General features: G+C 41.0%; 3 protein-coding genes across 3 annotated transcripts in view; 1 reads left to right on the forward strand and 2 right to left on the reverse strand.

The window, feature by feature from the left end:
- Nucleotides 1-6,408, reverse strand: tada1 (transcriptional adaptor 1). The gene is made up of 8 exons (XM_031732971.2): nucleotides 6,309-6,408; nucleotides 5,552-5,643; nucleotides 5,382-5,447; nucleotides 5,074-5,168; nucleotides 3,883-4,095; nucleotides 3,169-3,320; nucleotides 2,818-2,974; nucleotides 1-1,183 (listed from the first exon to the last, which is right to left on the reverse strand). The coding sequence occupies exons 1-8, from the start codon at nucleotides 6,389-6,391 to the stop codon at nucleotides 1,031-1,033; spliced, it is 1,011 nt and encodes a 336-aa protein (XP_031588831.2). The 5' UTR covers nucleotides 6,392-6,408; the 3' UTR covers nucleotides 1-1,030.
- LOC116314302 (protein zyg-11 homolog) overlaps nucleotides 6,034-19,540 on the forward strand; it is a 25,172-nt gene continuing 11,665 nt past the window's right edge. The window contains exon 1 of the mRNA XM_031732282.2: nucleotides 6,034-6,064. The gene's annotated coding sequence lies outside the window, so the exon portion shown is untranslated. The remainder of the gene's footprint in view (nucleotides 6,065-19,540) is intronic.
- Nucleotides 11,429-19,540, reverse strand: part of angptl1b (angiopoietin-like 1b) — a 9,174-nt gene continuing 1,062 nt past the window's right edge. The window contains exons 2-5 of the mRNA XM_031732983.2: nucleotides 16,842-17,666; nucleotides 14,947-15,140; nucleotides 13,586-13,856; nucleotides 11,429-12,830 (exon numbers count right to left, since the gene is read on the reverse strand). Of these exons, the coding sequence (XP_031588843.1) occupies nucleotides 12,643-12,830; nucleotides 13,586-13,856; nucleotides 14,947-15,140; nucleotides 16,842-17,628 (1,440 nt within the window). The 5' untranslated portion in view covers nucleotides 17,629-17,666 and the 3' untranslated portion in view covers nucleotides 11,429-12,642. The remainder of the gene's footprint in view (nucleotides 12,831-13,585; nucleotides 13,857-14,946; nucleotides 15,141-16,841; nucleotides 17,667-19,540) is intronic.

Consider the following 19,540-nt stretch of genomic DNA (forward strand, 5'->3'; position numbering starts at 1 on the left):
TATTTTTTAAATTTATTTTCTCAACTACTGTCTGTAATATAAATAAGTTTCTGTAGAAAAAAAGTACAAATGTATACATTTTATACATTTAACCTGAACAGAGGGGCACATGTTCAATTACTTAGAAAGAAATTAAAACAAAATAAAACAAAAAACAGACTCTGTAGTCTAACAATGACACCAGAAGCTGGTAAATGATTGCACATATGTTCATACCCAATCATTTGCCAGCTTCTGGTGGTAAATGATTGGAGGAAGCAGCTGTCTGGCAGTTTAAAGAGCCTACACACAGACTGTAAACCCACACAGGTCCTTTCACTCACTGGCTGATACACCCTGGCCCTACCTGTTATGACAGGACTGTTTCTGTTTAACTTGAGTCTTGGTATATTGGTTTAGATAAGCTCCTCACAGATTCCCTCAACTTCAGCCTGACACAAGATTTAATCAGCCATTAAATGAATATACCTGCATGTTCTGTCCAGGACTTTTATGACCATTTAAATACTTGTAATCTTTTATACGTGCCGTATGTCATGTTGTGAACTGGTTATTTACACAACACTCGAGGATTAGATATGTGCTTTTCTGTATCTTTACAGGATGTTTTGATGCGTATCTGACAATGTGAACAAAGAGGAACTCGAGGCAACTCAGACAGGGTTTAGTCTGTTAAGGCATCTTATCCACAAACTCTACAACTGCATCCTGCACTGGATCCCCAGACAGTGTACATAAAATTAAACACTATATTCTACTATGGAACAGAAGTTACAAAATGACGGTTGTCTGCCAGAAACGACTGGTGGAGTTGATTACTGGAGCCGACTGGCTGCTCTGGTCTCATCCAACAGCTTCTTTTGATCTTACTTGTCCTCCATCTTTCTGTGCAACACAAATTTTTCCAGCTTCTAAACAGCTTTAAGTTCTCGAACACAGAGTTCCTAAATTATATTTATCTGGGGGTCGTTCTTGTGTTTGGTTCCTGATAACCCCCATAGTCTGTGCACAGTCCTGTGGCCGGGGGCTCTCAGCTGACAAGCACGCCCTCTTTAGCAGCTATGCGCTGCCGGTGGACGTGGTCCTGCTCTAGTTCTTCATGGCTGGGGTGCCAAAGCCGTGACAGGACGCGTTCCATGTTGAGGGCGTACATGGTGTGGGAGGGCATCACGCCGTGGTGAACCTGCATTTAACGAGTATAAAAGAGATGAGAAAACCATTTCAATTCTGATAGTTAAATGATGGAAAGGTAGGCTTGGAAAAAAAAAAAAAGAATCCAGCGTTAAGAGTAAAGAAAGAGTAAGACATGAAGATATAAACCTTTACAAAAACCTTGACAAAAAACTGCAGCAACTGTACACAGTTTTGAAGCCAGAACTTAGAAAAGTTTGGCATTTTTGCTGGAAAAATGAGTTTATATCAGTCTTATTACACACTCATTTGTGGACCATTACACAACTTCACAGGATTCTAAGAATCCCACACACAAATTTTCAAGGTGAAAAACTCCATCACATTTACCGGGGTCAAAGGTTGTATTCAGGGTTCGTACGCTTTTTTCAGGGTCAAATTCAAGCACTTTGTAAGCACTTTCAAGGTCCCTTTTTAAGCTTTTCCAGCGCACAGTTGCAGCAACTGTGACGTTCACTAGTACAACTGACACACAAAACAAAACGACTACACTACACACTAACTACACAAGAAAACACACTAACTTGAGACTCCAAACATGATAAACATCACAAATCTCTCGCGTATCAAAACTCTCTCTCTCTTTTTCGCTCACTCGCTCTCTCTCTCTTCCCAACAACCAAATACCACATGTTGCCGTATCATTTTTTGATTGGTCGACATGGTACATTTTTCCACCAATAGGGAAGGAGTGTTTTTTCTTTTTTCACTCACAAGCAAAGCGTGTTTGCTAGCGCTCTCCATAAAAAACGCCGTTTTTACCGTTTCTTCCCGGAGTAAACGCCAGTTTTAGTCAGAACCCCCCCGCCCCCCCCAAAAAACATCGGTTTTACGTGACCTATCAACACAATTTAAAAACTGGTATATAGCTTGAAGTCCGCACGTTCGACCCAAGTTGAAATGGAGACTCTGGGTCCGTCGACCCCAGAGAGTTAATCAGAAAGCCTTAAGTTAGCTAGTTATGTATCGGGCTAATGTTTAAAGCTTTCACTTGAGTAAATTAACTCATATTACTGCTAAGTAATGTTAGCTAAGTTCACAGGATATTCCGTAATAGCGCTGCCATACTGCATCACACTCGGTGCATTTCAATCATTTCTCCAGCGAGTTTGATAGCTAGCAAAATAATAACCATAATTTTAAAAAAATAGCATGTGTAACGTAGGGAGAACGCAAACTCCGCCATTGTTGTTTTCCATCAAACACTCATTAAAACAGCAACCTACAGGTATGTTAGCGCACTCATCCCCGACTGTCCGAGGGAGGGGCGGGGTCACATATTGAAACAGACGCAGCCCAGGCGGGGAAATTTTGCTTTTGCGTCTCATTTTATTTCTCTATCTGATAAGAAAACAATTCAATCAGATAGCTATTTATTGTGAATGAAATACAGTTACATTTTCAAGCACTTTTAAGCACCACATCTGAAATTCAAGCACTTTTCAAACCTTGAAAAGACGACATTAGAATTCAAGCATTTTCAAGGATTTCAAGCACCCGTACGAACCCTGTGTATTATTTGACCACTTGCCTGGGAATATCACAACTTTTCCTTTGGGCTGTTCCAAACAAATTCACTGTGAAATATGCTGATGTTGCTAGGACCAGTCGTGCACATTTTCTTACCTGTAAAGCCTCGAGGAGATCAAACATGCTGATTGGAGGGAGAGGCGCAGGAAGACTGTCAGCAGAACAAGCCAGCAAATGAACAGCTTGCTGCTCAGCCTCATCGGGTGACACCTGCGGTGGTGGGCCTGCAGGGAGGGAAGCACTCTGTGGCGGACTTCAAGAAAAAAAAAAAAAAGTACACTATTAGTCCATACTGACAGCAAAAGAAAGCAGCTACTGATACAAACATAAAAACTAAAAAGATTTAATGAAGTTGCAGTAATGAGAGGGCAAAAACATTTTTCTGCATCAAATGCATTTTACTTATACTGAGAATTCTCACAGCCCAACAAAAGCTGGAGTCCCTACCATTCAGCAACACTGTGGTAAGCAGCAAGGCTGTTTTTCAGATAGGGTTGAGGCGTGACATCATTGCCAAAGGCGTAGGGGAAACGGCTGTCTCGTAATCGATACGCCTTCCTCCGCATGATTATGGCAGTCAGGACATCTTTCAAGTGGTGCTGAAATAAATCAGAGCACTGAGTCAGTGCACAGTCAGACTGAAAATGGCTCCCATTCATTTCTAGGTGCAACAGGTCGCATTAGCTTTTGCATGTAAACTGACTGATAGCTTAGTGTAGTTTAATCCAAGTGACCACTGATAATGGAATCAAGACCTCTCTTACTACATATATGTATATTATATATACTTGTTTCATAACTCAACTTTAAAACAATTCAAACAGCTGAGTGAAAAAGACGCTGGGCTGGGCAAGGACACAGACAGACAGTAAAACCGATGTCCCTCCTGCTTTTGGCAACAACACATGGGTAAACATCTCGTTCGATTTTGGTGTGACTAAGCGACAAAGCTCTGCTCAGTCTCCGGAGAAAACAAAGCTGTCAGTGCTGCATAATAAATGACGCAGAACATGTTCTTTCTGATCATTTAAACCACTGCACGGATGTTTAAACAATGTCAGACTTAAAAAGCAGAAGAATCACTCACGTCACACTCTCAGCTTTTATGAGGGTGCACTGAGGCTCAAACAGTCACTCTTCTGTTGAACTGTTAGTATATACCTCAACGGCATAGATCATGGTGCTGATGGCATCTTCTGTGACGTTATCCAAGCCCACCTCAAAGGCGGTCACCATCATGCGAGCCTCCAGTTGGCCCCGTGTGGGCAGCAGCAGAGTGTGGGCGCTGAGACGCAGCTCTTCCTCCTCACTTCCCCCCTCCCTCGGGCTGAATGGCTGGGCGGCGCTCAGAGGATTCTGAGGCTGGAAACGATGCTGAAGGACACATAAGCATCCCAGCGATATTGTCAGTCCACTGTTCAAGCACACAGCTGTTATTTAGAGGTGGCTAACCTTGCAGCTGTAACACTCGGTCGTGATTTTACTTTTTAAGTGTACCGCACACATACACTTTACTTAGGATGGCCACACAAGTGTATCTGTCGACTCATTTCAGCCTTTTTTTTTTTAATGCATTTTGTTTTTTTTAAATCATGCCACAGAAAATGAAATCACCCATGGCTGATTTACAGTTGGACCATTCCCCTACTCTCATTTTGAAAGCCCTGGCCCTTTCTGTGTGGTTTCCCTAGCAGTTGGTTTGCTGGTCAGGTTGCTGTTGTGGCAATCCTCAATGGGATTCAGCGGCTTCTACCTCCACTGTACCCTTAATGATGAGTTTTGACACCCAAGTATTTATTGGTCTACTACTACTGAATGACCTGTTCTATAAGCAGGCCTGAAATATGAGAAACTACTCAGTTCAGAAAAAAACCTTCAAGGGTTACTCCTAGAAGGCTTTCAAGGGGTAAAGAGTTAAATGGGTCTTGTGTTAATAGTCAGACAGACTTAGATTGGTGACAGTCTTTTTTTCTGCTGTGAACTGAATGGCCCAAGAACCAGAAACTTCAGCAGGAGCAATGGGTCATGTGGCACTGTGCTGAGCTCTTTGAGACTGCAAAGCAGAACATGGATTATAATCACTAGTTGCAGCCCAACACAGTGGAGATAAAGCTCATCCACAGAGAGACTCAATGGAGCGGCAGCTCAATAAAGGTTTACTGGTCACACTACCTGGCAACTAAAATATTTAGAGATGAGAACCTTATAAGAAGTATTTTTTCAACAATTCATTAAAGGTGTGTGTGCAACCTCTGTCAAAGAATATACATTTGTGGGAAAATTTTAGCAGTATTGTTGCCAACGTGAACATATCTAGCCCATGCGGAGATGAAAATATGAAGGAGGACTTACGTCGAATTTTTGCCTAGAGGAACATTTCTTATTCCCCTTCGGTTTGCCGGGCTTTGAAGCGCAGCTACCTTGCCACTGCAATGACCCTGCACCCTCTAGAGGACAAAAAGGACACACAAAAAGGTGCATGAAAGACAAACAGAGATGCCATTTTATTTGGTGAAATATTCTTGAATTTTAATCTCAACAGCTCCTAAGCCAGCCCTGACAAAAAGGTATGGCTTAATACATACATAAAATGTCAGCTGTTATAAAATATAGGTTCAGCCACAATTTCAGAGGCATTCAGTTATTAATAAAAAACTCACCTGGTGTGGAGACGATGATCTGGCACCGTGTAAGAATAGCCAGGAGAAAATCATTGTGAACATGGACTGGATGAATGAAGGAAACACAGAATAAGCCAGATTTTTATTAGTATTATTATAATTTCTACATTACACACTAGCACAGAGGAGAGCTGTTCTTTGACACTAACCATTCTCCTGTGCCAACAGCCTACGCGCCTCAATGTCAAACTCTTCCTTGCTGATCTTTTGTTTGAACCACAGCTTCAGGTTTGCCCAGTAACTGCAGGGAGGAAACAAGAAGCAAGCACCAACACACACATGACTTAAGTGCATCTACAACACAAAGTGATGCTGGACACAGAAACACACACATACATACATACATACATACATACATACATACACACACACACACACACACACACACACACACACACACACACATACATACATACATACATACATACATACACACAAGCACCATCTGCACGTCATTACATCTCTTTATCGCGTTTTTCACGTGCTATTAACTTTTAAAAATCACAAATACTCAACAGTTTTGTTCCTGTTTCTTTCACTTGTCCTCTTTAAGTTAAGTTTCACTTCTCGCCAACTCGAGGTACACTTTTCAAAATATCGTCAAGTTGGAATTATACAAACCCGCCATAACGTTAGAGTTCATACAGCTAATAAAGCTCAAGGTAAATCTCACCTTTCTTACGCATCACCTTCACCACAGACATAAAAAAGATACCAAAGAGATGCTACAGTAATATGTCAACAACGAGGGAAATCCTGCAAAATGTAGCAGAGGATAGCTAGGTGCTAATTGGTCCAAGGCGCAGTTAATTAATGTTAGTTACCTTTTCATTTCAGTGGCACAGAAATGGGACCAAAACGCAAGACTACGAACAAAGACAAGCACACAAACAACACTTCACTTACTGTTTGACATTATCGCCAATTGCATCCGTTAAATTCTTCTTTGCAATCTCAAGCTCGCTAGCATGAGCCGCCATGACGTTCATAAACGCCTACAATTACGTCATTAATCGGCGACAGTAACGTTTCCCCCCTAAACCTATAAACTTTATTGTAGAAAATACATTTCACAAAATGAGTCGAAAAGAGAGAAAAGCACTTAGCATTTTTTAATGGCTGAGATTAGTTGAATCTACCTAGTTAAATGAAATCTATTAAAAAGTCAATAACCAATCAATAAATAAGTTAAGTTAAATAAATATGGTGACTAAATTAAATAAATAAGATGATTAAGCGAAGAAAAATAACAGAATCAATCACACAACAAAAATAAGCGGAAAACACAATGTAAGTAAAATGAATAACTAAACCATATGGTTTTGTTACAAACGACTGCGCCGCTAGATGGCAGTGTGGTATCATTTTCATATTTGTACACAGATTAGTGAGGTTTGCCTTCAGGGCCTTCTGCCAGACAAGCTCTCTAAAGACGTGGTTAACTTTGATGAAAGCATGTATTTTAACCCTGAGGGCAAACTTCTCCCACTGGTGTCCACTTGATGCAGAAGAGCTGAATAAAAGTGCTTTTAATCTTGTAAATTTCATACCCATAACAAAGAGGTCAAGATGCCCCCCGAAAAGTCGTCTGTCTTTTACCAAGCAGAATCTTAGCTCTTTGTGTTTAACAGTGAACAGCTTTCATGTCAGAACACAGCATCTGTGTGCTAAAACGACTTTAGAGCCTGAGCTGACGTGTATAAAGAATGACTCCAGAGTCAGTCTGCAAGACCAGTGGGAAGAATGTGATCAAAGCCTTCAAAACAAATCACGCAACTCAAGGCAGTGTTACAACCTTTTACGACAAACTTAGAGAAAGGTCACATTGTCATGTTTTCATGCTCTAGGCTTTTCCAACATTTTGCAGACTAGGTTTTGGGTTTTTATGGGTTTTTTACTTTTTGTTTTTTTGTTTTTTAGCTCCCCTTAGACCAGAAGAAACACTTCTAATGATCACAGAAGTTTCCCTCCAATATGCAGCATGCCTGCCTGCACTTCCCTTTATAACCACTAAAATTTCCACTCAATTCAAAAGTCACTCACACCTACAGCTACTTTGGAATGCAACAGCTATAAATCAGCCAGTACACTTCTATGAAGTAATTATTTCTTCTGCTTTCACCAAAAAAATGTAGCTTTAGAGTTACCAGTTGAGGTTAGAAACCTCAATTCTCCACGGTGCTCATCCGAAAGCACTTCTGTGGTTCCATATGTTGTCCTTTACAGATAATATTTCTCTCAGGCAGATTTAGGCCAGGAGGCCCTTTTTGTTTTTCACTCTTTTAACTTTGGCATAAAAACAGCTGAGTCATCAAATAGATGGTGCTCCTCGCCCCTGCCCCCACATACCCAGAAGGTTCTGAAGCTTTTACCAGGCCATCTGACTCATGTCATTCAAAATGAGTGCAATCACTGAACATATACAGACATACTGTAGGCTATTAGCGGGTCCTCAGTTACGTGACTAACTTGCAGTGTTCAGAAGTCATACTTCTTTACAAAGGATATCCATTTGATCATCTTAGGCTTTCGTGGCTTTAGCAGAATAAACAAGCCTGCCATGCCAAACGCAAGAACGATGAAAACCATCTGAATTTTTCATCGCTATTAGATGCATTTAACAGACTAAATGTCTGTTAATAAGCAGCTGAAACTCAAGGAACAAATGTTCTATGGTTCACATGTCCTTTTGTTTGTTATCTCTGGGTTGCATTTGCTGCTTAGTTTGGAGAAAACCCCCTCAGCAAGATAAAGATCATTTTCACAATCTCAGCCTCTGCTTGTTTGCTTCACAGCTAAACACAGTATCACTCTTCTGGAAATTTTAGGACAGAGTGGAAACTGTAGCTGTCCACAGCAAAGTGAGCCTTTCCAGATCTCTCCAAACGATCATCCATCTTAAACAAGTGTCTGTTGAGCCCTAAATCAAAAGGGCACTTAGCAACAAACTTAGTTACGGATTTGTTTAACCGTCCCAGTTAGAGCAAGAAATTCATCATGGAGCTTATTTTCAAAGAAAACAGCTGCACATCCTGTCTGCTGATTTGCTGCTGACACTAAGTGAGCTTCTGAGAGCTAATGAGTCACTCTCACGGACATTCCCCCAACAGCAGATGTCTTATAGCAAACAGCAGCGAACTGTCAGGAATCTTCCGAGCCTGAAATCTGTAGACAGTGAACCTTCACTTAGTGACAAGGAGGGCTTTTACCTCTGAAACGTGCAGTGGTTTTCAGAGGACCACACCGCAGCAGCGTTCGCCCATCCCCAGTCTGCTGGCAAGGTATTTTGAGTTGGTGCAGACCTGAGTGTGGTCCTTTCACCGGAGCCAAGGATGTCACCTTCACAGTTCCAGCATGAGGCTGCGCAGGGGTTTGGTTTTTGTGGGTTAATCAGGCATTTCCATGTCCCTGTGAGGCTGTTTAAAATTGTGAGGGTTCAGTGTGTCACCGGCACAAGTTATTGGAAGGCTACACTTGGAGCAACCCACACTGGCTGATTTGTGGGGTCTGTTCTCACTGAGGTTTTAGAGACACATTTGTAACAGGAAGGTGGTCCGTTATAATCAGCGTCCTTTTCCTTGGTCAAGCTGGGAAAATTTGTATTGAAATTAATCCAGTAAAGCTTCTCAGTGGGTAGCAGTGGAGGACAGGGATGGACAGGAGGACGTCTAGTTTTTGCATGAAAGCACAAAAAAGTGTTTTAGAGAACAACCACGCTCTAGAAAGGTATCTAAACCTGCTTTCGAACTTCTCAGCAAGCAGTAGGCCTATACTTTGTTAAAATGCGTTGTATATGTCAGTAGGTCACATTTCTGCATATTTATTTTAGTTATGTGGAGCACCTTTTAAGAAAATTAAAGACAAAGATTGGATTTCTACATAGAAACAAATTTTGTTTCTCATTCAGGACTAGTAAGATCATTGTGCAATCTGCCAATTTTGTCTATGCTTGATTATGGTGATGTTGCTTCTATATTCAAGTTGAAGCCTCTTGATTCTGTGTACTACAGTAAATTACGATTCATCACAGGTGATTATGTACAGTAAATCGAAGACAGCAGCATTGTATGATATTTATTTACAAGGCTCTTTGCTGCAAAGATTGCCTGCTTATCTCCTTGACTGAATTTAAACGGAGCTCTTACAATGTCAGGCCGTGGGACATTTTTAACATTAGCTGTACCTGTTGTTCACAAAGAAATTGGAAAAACCGGATTTAAATATTTCTCCACCTACAAATGGAACAAACTACCAAAACGTTATGAAGCTGTATTCTCTGATTTCAATACAACATTTTAAAGGTTGTGTTTGTCTCTCTGCAGCTACTCTTGCACTCTTGTTTTTTAAAATTGTGTACATGTACCTGTTTGCCTAAATGTTTGTATGTGTTTTATTTTGTTCACAGGTCTGTCTTGAAAAATAGATCTCAATCTCAATGAGATTAAATGTTTAAATGAAGGATTTAATAAGCATTTATATATTTTCAGACCTGTGACAGATTAAAGCTCTTGGCTTCTAATTTTCACGTTTATTTGCTTTTTTGCTAGCTCTTAGCTTAGTTGAGCACAGAAACGGTTATACAGAAGACAAATCCTCTTAAAATCAGAAGAATCCTCAAACAATAAAACTAAAATTAGCTTTAATAGCTTTGCGCTTTTTTCATCTTTTCAGCTGCGTGGAATCAGTGTCATGGGGTAGTTTCCAGAACTACTCAACTTCTCATTTTAGAAGTAAAAAAAAAGGGGGTATATCACATTAATCTGTAAGCTCTGGATCCGCTTGCTTTGCTTTTATAACTCTTGATCCTGACTGGAAGTGTTTTCCAGTTTTATGGCAAAGTAAGCTAAACGCCAGGTGGCTAGTTTCAGATTTATTAGAGACACATGATAGTTGTACCATTAATCTCAATTTTACTGTTTGCAAGATATTCTGATGTAATTAATTTCAGTCTTCTGAACTAACATCGACATGCATGCAGGCAAACGCTCAGGAAACAGAGGTTTTCACGGTTATAATGAAACAGATTTATAGACATAAAGGCATTAGGAGCACTCTTTTGGACTGTCAAAGGGAGTACACAATGGTTGAAAAAGAAAAAAAAAGGATTAATGTGTTCCATGTGATCAAAGTTGTGCGCCTGGCGTTGATGACTTTGCTTGAAACCAGTCATCCACGGACACCACTTGAAGAGTGTGATGGTCTGGCTCATCGACACAAAGCCGACAGAGCCAGAAAGATTTAAGACAACTCCTATTAGTGTTAAATGCAAAGTGTTGCCAACTGGTCCAGGAATTCCCTGGAACTTTTGGATTTTGCATATCCTTCTTCTATTAAGTGTCATAGCACTCGTTTGAATCAGAAAACAACTTTTAACCAGCAAGACAGAACAGGACTAATAACTAATAAGTCAAGCAAACCTATTGAGTTGGTGAACAAATAAACCAGCCTATGGAAACCACTTGAACAAGAATGTCCCCTGAAGTGAACCCTAAATGTTCCCATTTAGTGACTGTTGGTTGTGTAATATTGTTCTGCCAAGCATCGTGACTCATCGGCTTTTATTGCTGTTTAATTTTAAGATTGTAATGTCATTTTTTTTTATTAGCGGCTGCTTTTTTACATGTCCATAAACATGTTTCCATGTCCAGCTGGGTTTGACCCATGTTCCTGGTTCATGTTTCATGCTTTATAAAAGTTTTTTAAGACATGGGTGTGAAGGCCATTGTGGTGGGTGAGCACAAGATGTGAGCCTATTTTCAGATCCGAGACTACAGGCTGCTTGGCTTTAATGTGTTGTTGTGGATACAACAACTGGCTATTTCTTCAAACGCGTCCCCATCATTTTACATCTCTGCAACCCCCTCCCCAGGGATGGTTTTCCTTAAAAAGATGGTGCTCTCCATCTATACCAGTGATTACAGGGTGCAGGGACTGGTGTCTTTGTTGAGGAAAGATTTTTTTTTATTACAAAAACATACAGTTCAAGCACTTTTGTGTGGAAAGAATGTACATTTCTCTGTGTTTGATAAAAAAAAAATGGTCGTGCGGGTAGGGGGCTGGTTGGGTGGCTGGAAAAAATAACTTGGAAATTTGGACCCATTCCATCCCAGTTCATCTCCTCCTCCCCTTCCTTCCCTCTATTTCTCTCTCCATCTCTGTCTGGCTTTCAGAAATGTGTTTCTCGTTGTCTGTCCCCATGCCTATAACTTTCAACACGCTCGGCTGGCATATTCTTCATGCTCGAAAACCACTCAAAACAAAACGGAAATCCATCTTTTTTATTCCCCCTCCCAACAATGATTGTATTTCACAGAGTCATACTGAAGTTTAATCAACAGCCAAATGAGAAAAACGTATAAAACAAATTTCCATACGTGTAAGCACACTTGGAGAATGATTGTCGCGTACAGTGCAGGAAATTAGTCCTATTTTCTTCAGGATCATTTACCATTTCCCTCAGGACACCTGGCCCCTTTCACTGTAATGATAACTTAATTATACACATAAATTATCCTTTCTGGTCTTCTGCACTCAAAGTACTTTAACATGCAGTATACAGGTCATTTTAAGTGTAGGGATTAAAAATAAAATCGCCACTCTTTCCATGTAATCACATGTATAAACTCCAACTCATTAATGTGTTGCTCTTTCACATCTGGAAGTGAATACAGAGCCCAGATAAATCTATAAGGTAGTAACAAAATATCTTTTCCAGCTACCAGCAACTATAGCAAGTTAAATACCGTATACGTGTGTTTCCTCCAGACGTTTATGTTGGCGAGGTAGGACGAGCTGCATTAAGAGCCTGTGACGCTAACCTTGGGAATGAAATCACAGCCGCTGAAGTTCCTTTATGATGTGGCTTCTCTGCTCCATGAAGTCATATACTAATAAGAAAACATTGTGGTTTCTTAATCAGAGAGACAGCTACCATTATTTTAGTGAAAAACTTAGGCATATACTCTTAATTCACCTTCTCGGTCATACACATTAGGTGGTAAAGGAGCAGTATGGCTTCCTATGAGCAGTCATATAGGAATATGGTGAATCCGTCTGTTTGAGTCAGTTATGATATCAAAAGGAGAACGAGCAGAATCTGTGTCTTTTATAGCAGAGAGTTCAGGTCACTGTCTGATGGTTGGTAAACTCCATCTTCAAGCTAGGCTCAATGTAGACGGAGTTTCAAGTTTGCCCTGGCCTACATAGCTGCCCCTTGACCAGCCTGGCTTATGCATTCTTCTCAATCTATGGGCCTGATCATCATGCGGACAGACTTCATCGAGTAGAAACCTCCGCCATAGTCGGCCCAGAAGATACCATCTTGGTATTTGCTACGGTAGACACCTCCGTTGTACCAGACACCATTGAGATTGGTTTGGCCACATCCGTTGTACCACCAGCCTCCTTTATGGAAATGGGCACAATTACCTGCGAATGGGAAACAGAAGAATTGGTTATCTTATTTGTTATTCTTCTCAGTGAGGTAATTGGCACTGCCCTAGGAAACATTACTATAATTTTAAAAAATTATAAGTTTTTTTTTGTATATGCCCAATAACATAAAAAGAATAACATAACATTGTGTTATGTTATACGTCTGTCAATAATGATGGACAGAACGATGATAATGATGGACATATTTCTAGAGATTGAACCCAGTCTTTATTTTTTCTTTCAAGTGAGAAAAATAGACTGTGATAGTAAAGCTTTTCTGAAAGCGACAAATGGAGGACATCACGTGCTCATACAGTAGCCGTGCCTTAAATCATACATTGCTTTCTAGTCTATTTTACGGTAATTGTAACTATATTTATGAAATGAGCATCTTGCTGTGATAAACAATATTTGAAACAAAGTATCGAGATCATAAACTAAATTAGGTGAAAATGTTTACTGAGGTAACTTTTTAAACTTGTAATCAGCTGCATTGCCCCAAATTAGAAAGAATGCAAGTGTAAAGTACATTTGTTTAGACCCATCCCATCTTTTATATATACCACTATGCACTGATATGAACAAACTTGGCCTTGTGTCACAGTGTGTTCCCTTTTGAATCTGCTAGTCTGAGAAAACTCAAACTAGCAGATTCTGTTATGTTTTGACCAATCAAGTAGGACCACTTAGACTGTATATTTTAACACTTCAGAGAAGACTATGTGTGACAATCACACAGTATTGTTTACCTGAGAAAGCATCTTTGTCTCGATCCAGAGTAGTGAACTGTTTGCCGTTGTGGCTGCTAAGAGAATCCCCAGCATTGCCCTGGTAGGTGCCCAGCCTCAGGCGGTAGCCTTCGCTCTCTGGCTCCAAGTGGAAGCTGCTGTACTGAGCGTAAACCTTCTTGCCCATCCAGTCCTCCAGCTCCACTAGCAGCTTGTAGTCCCCCTGCCTCCCGAGGCCGTAGATGCCTTCTAGGCCGAGCCAGTACTCTCCGTCTATGTTGCCAAAGCCACTCTGAGTCAAAGGAAGATTAAAAGGAAAGTTACAAAAAAGATCACAGAAAACAATGTACACTGTTTGTTCTGCAGTTACCCGAGGAGTTTAGAAACATGAGGATTATTTAGGAAAATAAAAAGGAGTTGTGGGCGATGATGAGTGACTGTCAGGAGAACAAATGAGAAAGGTCTTTTTCATGACATGATTCTGCAGAAAAGTGAAAATTAAAAAGGAAAAAAAAAATACATTGAGATATACGGATACCATCCTGCATTTGAAATTCCTGAGGAAGACATGCTGTAGAGTTTATGCTGGAAAAGCCATCTGTCTTCAAAATTCTCCTTCATTGCTCCTACCCCACAGCAATGATCTCTTGGATCATTGCTAATAGTGAAACTGGCCTGGCCACTTGTGTTGAAAAACCACCAGCCATCTATGTCTGGCTACATGCCGCCAGAACACTTCACTTGGTAAAAGAGGTTGAGGTTTGCGATTGTGGATTAGTTCGGGGAGCCAGCAAATGATGAATGATGTAGGCTTTGAGTTTGAGGCCTCCTCTGTGGTGTGTGTATGTGTGTGGTGGCTTTGTGGGAGAGTACAGAGGTAAATCAGTGTTGAAAATTGCAATTTAGCCTCCAGCCTTGACCTGGTTGAATGGAACTCCGGATTGCAGAGGCTGCCAGCAATGATATACTCAATCTCAATCTCACTGTGCTTTGATGAGGGGCTCTATATAGTGTGGTGTAGTAAGCCAACAAACCATCCACCCAGGAAGGTGCTGTAGTAGAAGCAGTTTGGAAAGAATTTGGCTCCAGCTGAGCTGTGGAACATACCTTCCTAGTGGGACAGCTAATGTTTCATAATGGGAAAATAAAAAAGGGATCTCCAACAAATGGTGCTGCTGACAGGGTATTATAGCTTACAGTAAGTGAATACATGGAGATTCAGGCTCAGGGAATTGTTTCAAACACCCCAGTGGCTCCTCTAGATGGAATTTATAACAGCACATTGTTATCTCTGGATAGGCCAAGTATTTATTTGACAGCACTTTTAAAAGAAGAAAAGAGGGGGGAAAGAGACGGGGCAGAGGAAGTGCCATTGTCATCACCTTGTAGTTTTCCCAGTTCCTGAAGAAGTTAACTGAACCATCCCTCCTGCTCTGGATGACAGTCCAGCCGCCGTTGTCTATGTCCTGTTCACACCAGGCCTGCACTGGCCTCTCAGCTTCATCTGGTCTGATTAGGTACATGCCACTAGTGCTATAGCCAGCCTCCTGTGCTGCAAGACAGTCTCTGAATGGGCCTGAGGGAAAAGAGAATACAAAAGGATACAGTTGATAAAAGTAAGAGCGAACTAGAAAATGTAGCTCTATCAAGAAAATAGAGAGCTGGACAAACATTCTACATTTGTGTAGGTAAAAATCATCAGATTTACTAAAAACACATTTGTATATGCTTATAAAAATCAAAGAGCTGAGAAAAAAATCTGAGGGTGAGGTTTGTTAGGCTGTTTGAATTGTTAAGGAAACTGATGCTAGGCTAGTTAGCTTTTACCAGTACTGTTTGCTATTAGATTCAGCTAGTAACTTATTTATGCTACATAAGAAACTGAATTGGACATTAGAGCATCCAGTTCTTTTTTCAATGCACAAAATTAGTAAAAAAAAAAAACAAAAAACAACCCAAAAGAAATAAAATTTGCTTCACCTTAGATTAGCAAACTATCCTCAAGTTAGCCTAACCTAGCTAAGACGTAGTTAGTGTGGACTACTTTTTGTATAGGCCAACAGGGACCTTGCACTCCCTTGATCCGTGCTGTCAGTAAAAACTTTATGAATACTGAATACAACATGATGCTCATTTTTTAAGTATGGCCCTGTTTGGTATTGACAAGATTGCAAAGTGTAAATGCTCAGCTTGAGGCTTTAAAAGGACTTCACAAATCATTAACGTTGCAGGCTCCCCCTCTCTTTTTTACCCTGTTTTGTAGGTAAGTGGTTTCAAATGTTACATTTTCACAAAGCACACTTCTCTACAGAACAAAAGGTCAATTTTGACCAAACCTATCATGCGACCGCAATTTGGTTTCATAGGGAAGATTAAATCAGAGCACTGAGACAATGAGTTTACATTACAAGGAACGAAATGTATGACAGAAAATGAAATATGCGGGAAAAAACTGTAAACAAGAAAAAAAAGTCACACAAGCACACAGAGTAATATAAAACACATGTATTGTAGGTCTGCAAAGTTAAATACAGAGCAGTAGAAGAAAATTGGCCTATTAAGTCACTTTAATAAGAAATAGTTTTCCCTCATTTGAAGTAATAAAAAAGTAGATATCTTATTAACCTTTCTTTAATAATGTCTGCCCTTTCTCAAGCTAATTTAACCTTCTCATCGTAAATTTTTTCATTGTTAGCAGGTGTAGAAGTGAGTTTACAGAAAGGATGAGTAAGTCGCTCACATTATGGTAATAAGGTAAAGGTATAGTCCATTCACTTATATAACAGAATTACCTCTACTTTGTGGTTTGGATGGCGCCTGTAATGCCAGCCTGAGTTTTGTCTGCACTTCACATGCAGTGGCAGTCTTATGAAGGATCTTTCGCACACACCTGCACTGAAATTCAACACACTCTATTATTCTTGGGTGAAGGTAATTGAACTATCTGAGGGAGATCTGTTGATGAGCAAAATCTCACTGCTTAGGACTTTCTTTTTTTACTTTAGGTTGCATGCCTCTATTCAGACATTAGCACATTTTTATTTCCATCCTGGTTTGTGTTCCTTCTGTTGAGGTGCGAGCTGAGTTTACAAAATCTTTAACCTTTAGAAGTTGGGACACTGGCCCACCTGCAGCTGTGTTCAAAATTTTGGATTATTATTTTGTTGTGGTTGGCCTGTGAAGGCTGCTCTACATTTTACCATGACTGTGTTGGATATTTGGGACTGAAGCAGGGATTAAATGAATGGATTTGTGGATGGATGAGTAACTCTCTAACCTTCTGCACTGAAGTTTCTCTGTGGAGGTTTCTGAGCTTCCAGGGTACCGCTTGTGGGTGACGGACCGGAACGAGAGCCTCGTTCCCGTGCAAACCTCTGGATTTCGTTGGTGAAACGTGGCACATTGACTGGAATGTTCTCAGGCACCACCTGCACCAGTGGAGGTCCAAGAGGCGGATGCTCATGCCTACGACTATACACCTGCATACAGCGCTCTTCCAGTGCTCCTATAACCACTGACTGGTTGTTCACTATGGCTGACAGGGCTGCATATTTGGCCTCCAGTTCCCTGTAACGGGATGCCAGGCGCAGCGACTCAGTGGTGGCGTTGAGGATGCGTGTCTCCAACTGAGCCAGCTCCAGCGAGTTGTCCCTCTTCCGGATGATCTCATGAAGCAGCTGCATGTAGAGCTGGGTCACTCGGGAGTTCATGTTTCTGCTCTCTTTCCTCAACAGCTTCATCTCATTCACCAAGTTGCCATCGACGTCCACCACCAGCTTCAAAGTTTCCATCTCCCGACGCTGCTTAGACAGCAGGTCGCGCACCGAGGCCACATCCAGGCGTGTCACTCGATCCTTGTCGGTTGAATAACCACGGGTGGCACAGATGGGGCCTGTGATCTTCTGCTCGGGGACCAGGAAGGTGTAAGAGCACTTTTTGTTTTCTCCATTGGCCTCTGGGGCCCTTCTTATCCGGGAGAGGATGGGGTTCTTGGTAAAGGCTTGACTGTTGCTCCAGAGGGACAGACCAAGCAGAATAAATACGGTCCACATTCCAGGTCCCATGGTGTTTCCTCTATGCGTTATCAAAAAAACGTACAGATCTATGAAAAGGAAAGAGAAACGCATTGCATACATAAGGAATTAGGTTGGTGTTATTCTAGAGTTTTCCATGAAAACACCATATTTGACCTGCAGCTCCTTGCAAACTCCCTGCCACAGATCTGGACATCAGTGGGTACCTGCTTCTAAAAGGACATCAAAATAAACTGACTCCACTGAGGTTGGTTCAGATATTTATCTTTATCACTCATCTCTTTCTATTTGATCATCTTTCTAACAGGCAGACTACAACAAAACTAAAGTTTTGCAAAGGTTCTCTTTTCTCCTTTGAATCTGTTTAATCCAGTGCGGCTGCAAAACATTGTCAAAAAGCACCAATAACTAAATAGTTTTTGCAAAAGTGAAAACTGAGATACACCTGTTTTCACGTACTAAGCTGTTTGTTCATCACCAGGAATCTGTGTATTTAAAATCTCCTATTCTAAATACATTCCCCTCATGGGTTCTCTTTCTTACCACATTTGTATCAGGTGTCTGGGCGGGTGTGAACAAGTGCTGAGATCTGTTTTTAATATTTCAGTAGACCTCATGGCTCAGACCTTCTGCAAATCTCCCCTATAGTCTTTCACCATACCGGCACTAGCTTATGTGGATAAAACAGAGGAATCTGACAAAAGATTTAACTCCAAGTGAAAAAATTCAATTAAATTAAAATATACTTGAGAGAAAACTGTGTTACAGTGGCCATGGAGGATGCTGAATGTGCTATCTAATAGGGAAGCATCCAGCGGCAGTCTTTGTTTCATGAGGTTTAGACATTTTTATTCTGGTAATGAGCAAAGAAAGCAGCAGGTGGTAGTCATTGGGCTTCTCTGACTCATTTTAACTTCTGCCATTTCTTCCTGGCTGCTAGAAAGCAGATACATTTGGGTTTTGGTGACAAATAAAATAAATTGGCGTGTTTGATGAAGAGCAAAAAAAAAAAGGGGGGGAGATTCCTGGATTATGAGTAATGTTTTCTGGAGTCTATTTTTGTAAAGAAAGCTGCTGTTTTGATCTTATTGGTTTTGACAGCGCAACGAAAAGAAGCAGGGGTGGGCGCATGCTAAGTGAAAGATCCCTCCTTCTCATATTCAGTAACATGGCTTGGCTCTGGAAGTGGAGCAATAACGGCGAGCCAGCTTCAGGCTGACTTTGGCAGTCAAGCCAAATCCAACCAGAAGGCAGTCTGGTGGATGAGTTGAAGCTGAAGCTTCAGCTGACACTTCTGACAGGCGCACGGTATGAACTGCATCACGCTGATGCTCTCTGAAACAAATCTGCTGAGGATTTTTACAGATGCCCACGAAGGCAGAAATTAATGATCGCGAGGCAGAGACAGCGGGGGCATTGAATCATTTCTGTGGCCTTAACTTGATGTTTAGTTGCACTGAAGAGCCCTGACCACAGTAAACGGGACCGATCCCAGAGCATTACCTAAGCTCAGAATGCTCCCGTAGCAGAATAGTACCCTTTTATCATCCTTGCAGGGAAAAAAAACATGCTCGCCTCAAGGGAAAGTTTTTTGTGTTCTCATGAAGCACAAAGACTCATTGATAGAAATAAAGCTTTGGCTTGTTTTAGCTTTTACATATGGAACTAGCTTCTGTTTATTTGGCATAGATCACAAACCATATGATGGGAAAGGAAAAGGCGCTTTAATGAAAGTGGCTTCAAAAACACCTTGGCACAGGCAGTCAGTTATTATTACTCAGAGAGTGCATTTTTCCTGTCTTTCTGTAGTCACCGGTCATCCCTCCCTTCAATTGCTAAGGCTCAGCAATTGGCCCGTCTGTATGTCTCCAACGCCACAATATGAATCTCACAGGCTCTGGTCTGACAGGAGTGACAGTGTTTACATAGAGGCTCCTCAGCT

Source organism: Oreochromis aureus, linkage group 18, assembly GCF_013358895.1.
Source record: "Oreochromis aureus strain Israel breed Guangdong linkage group 18, ZZ_aureus, whole genome shotgun sequence".
Lineage (NCBI taxonomy): Eukaryota > Metazoa > Chordata > Actinopteri > Cichliformes > Cichlidae > Oreochromis > Oreochromis aureus.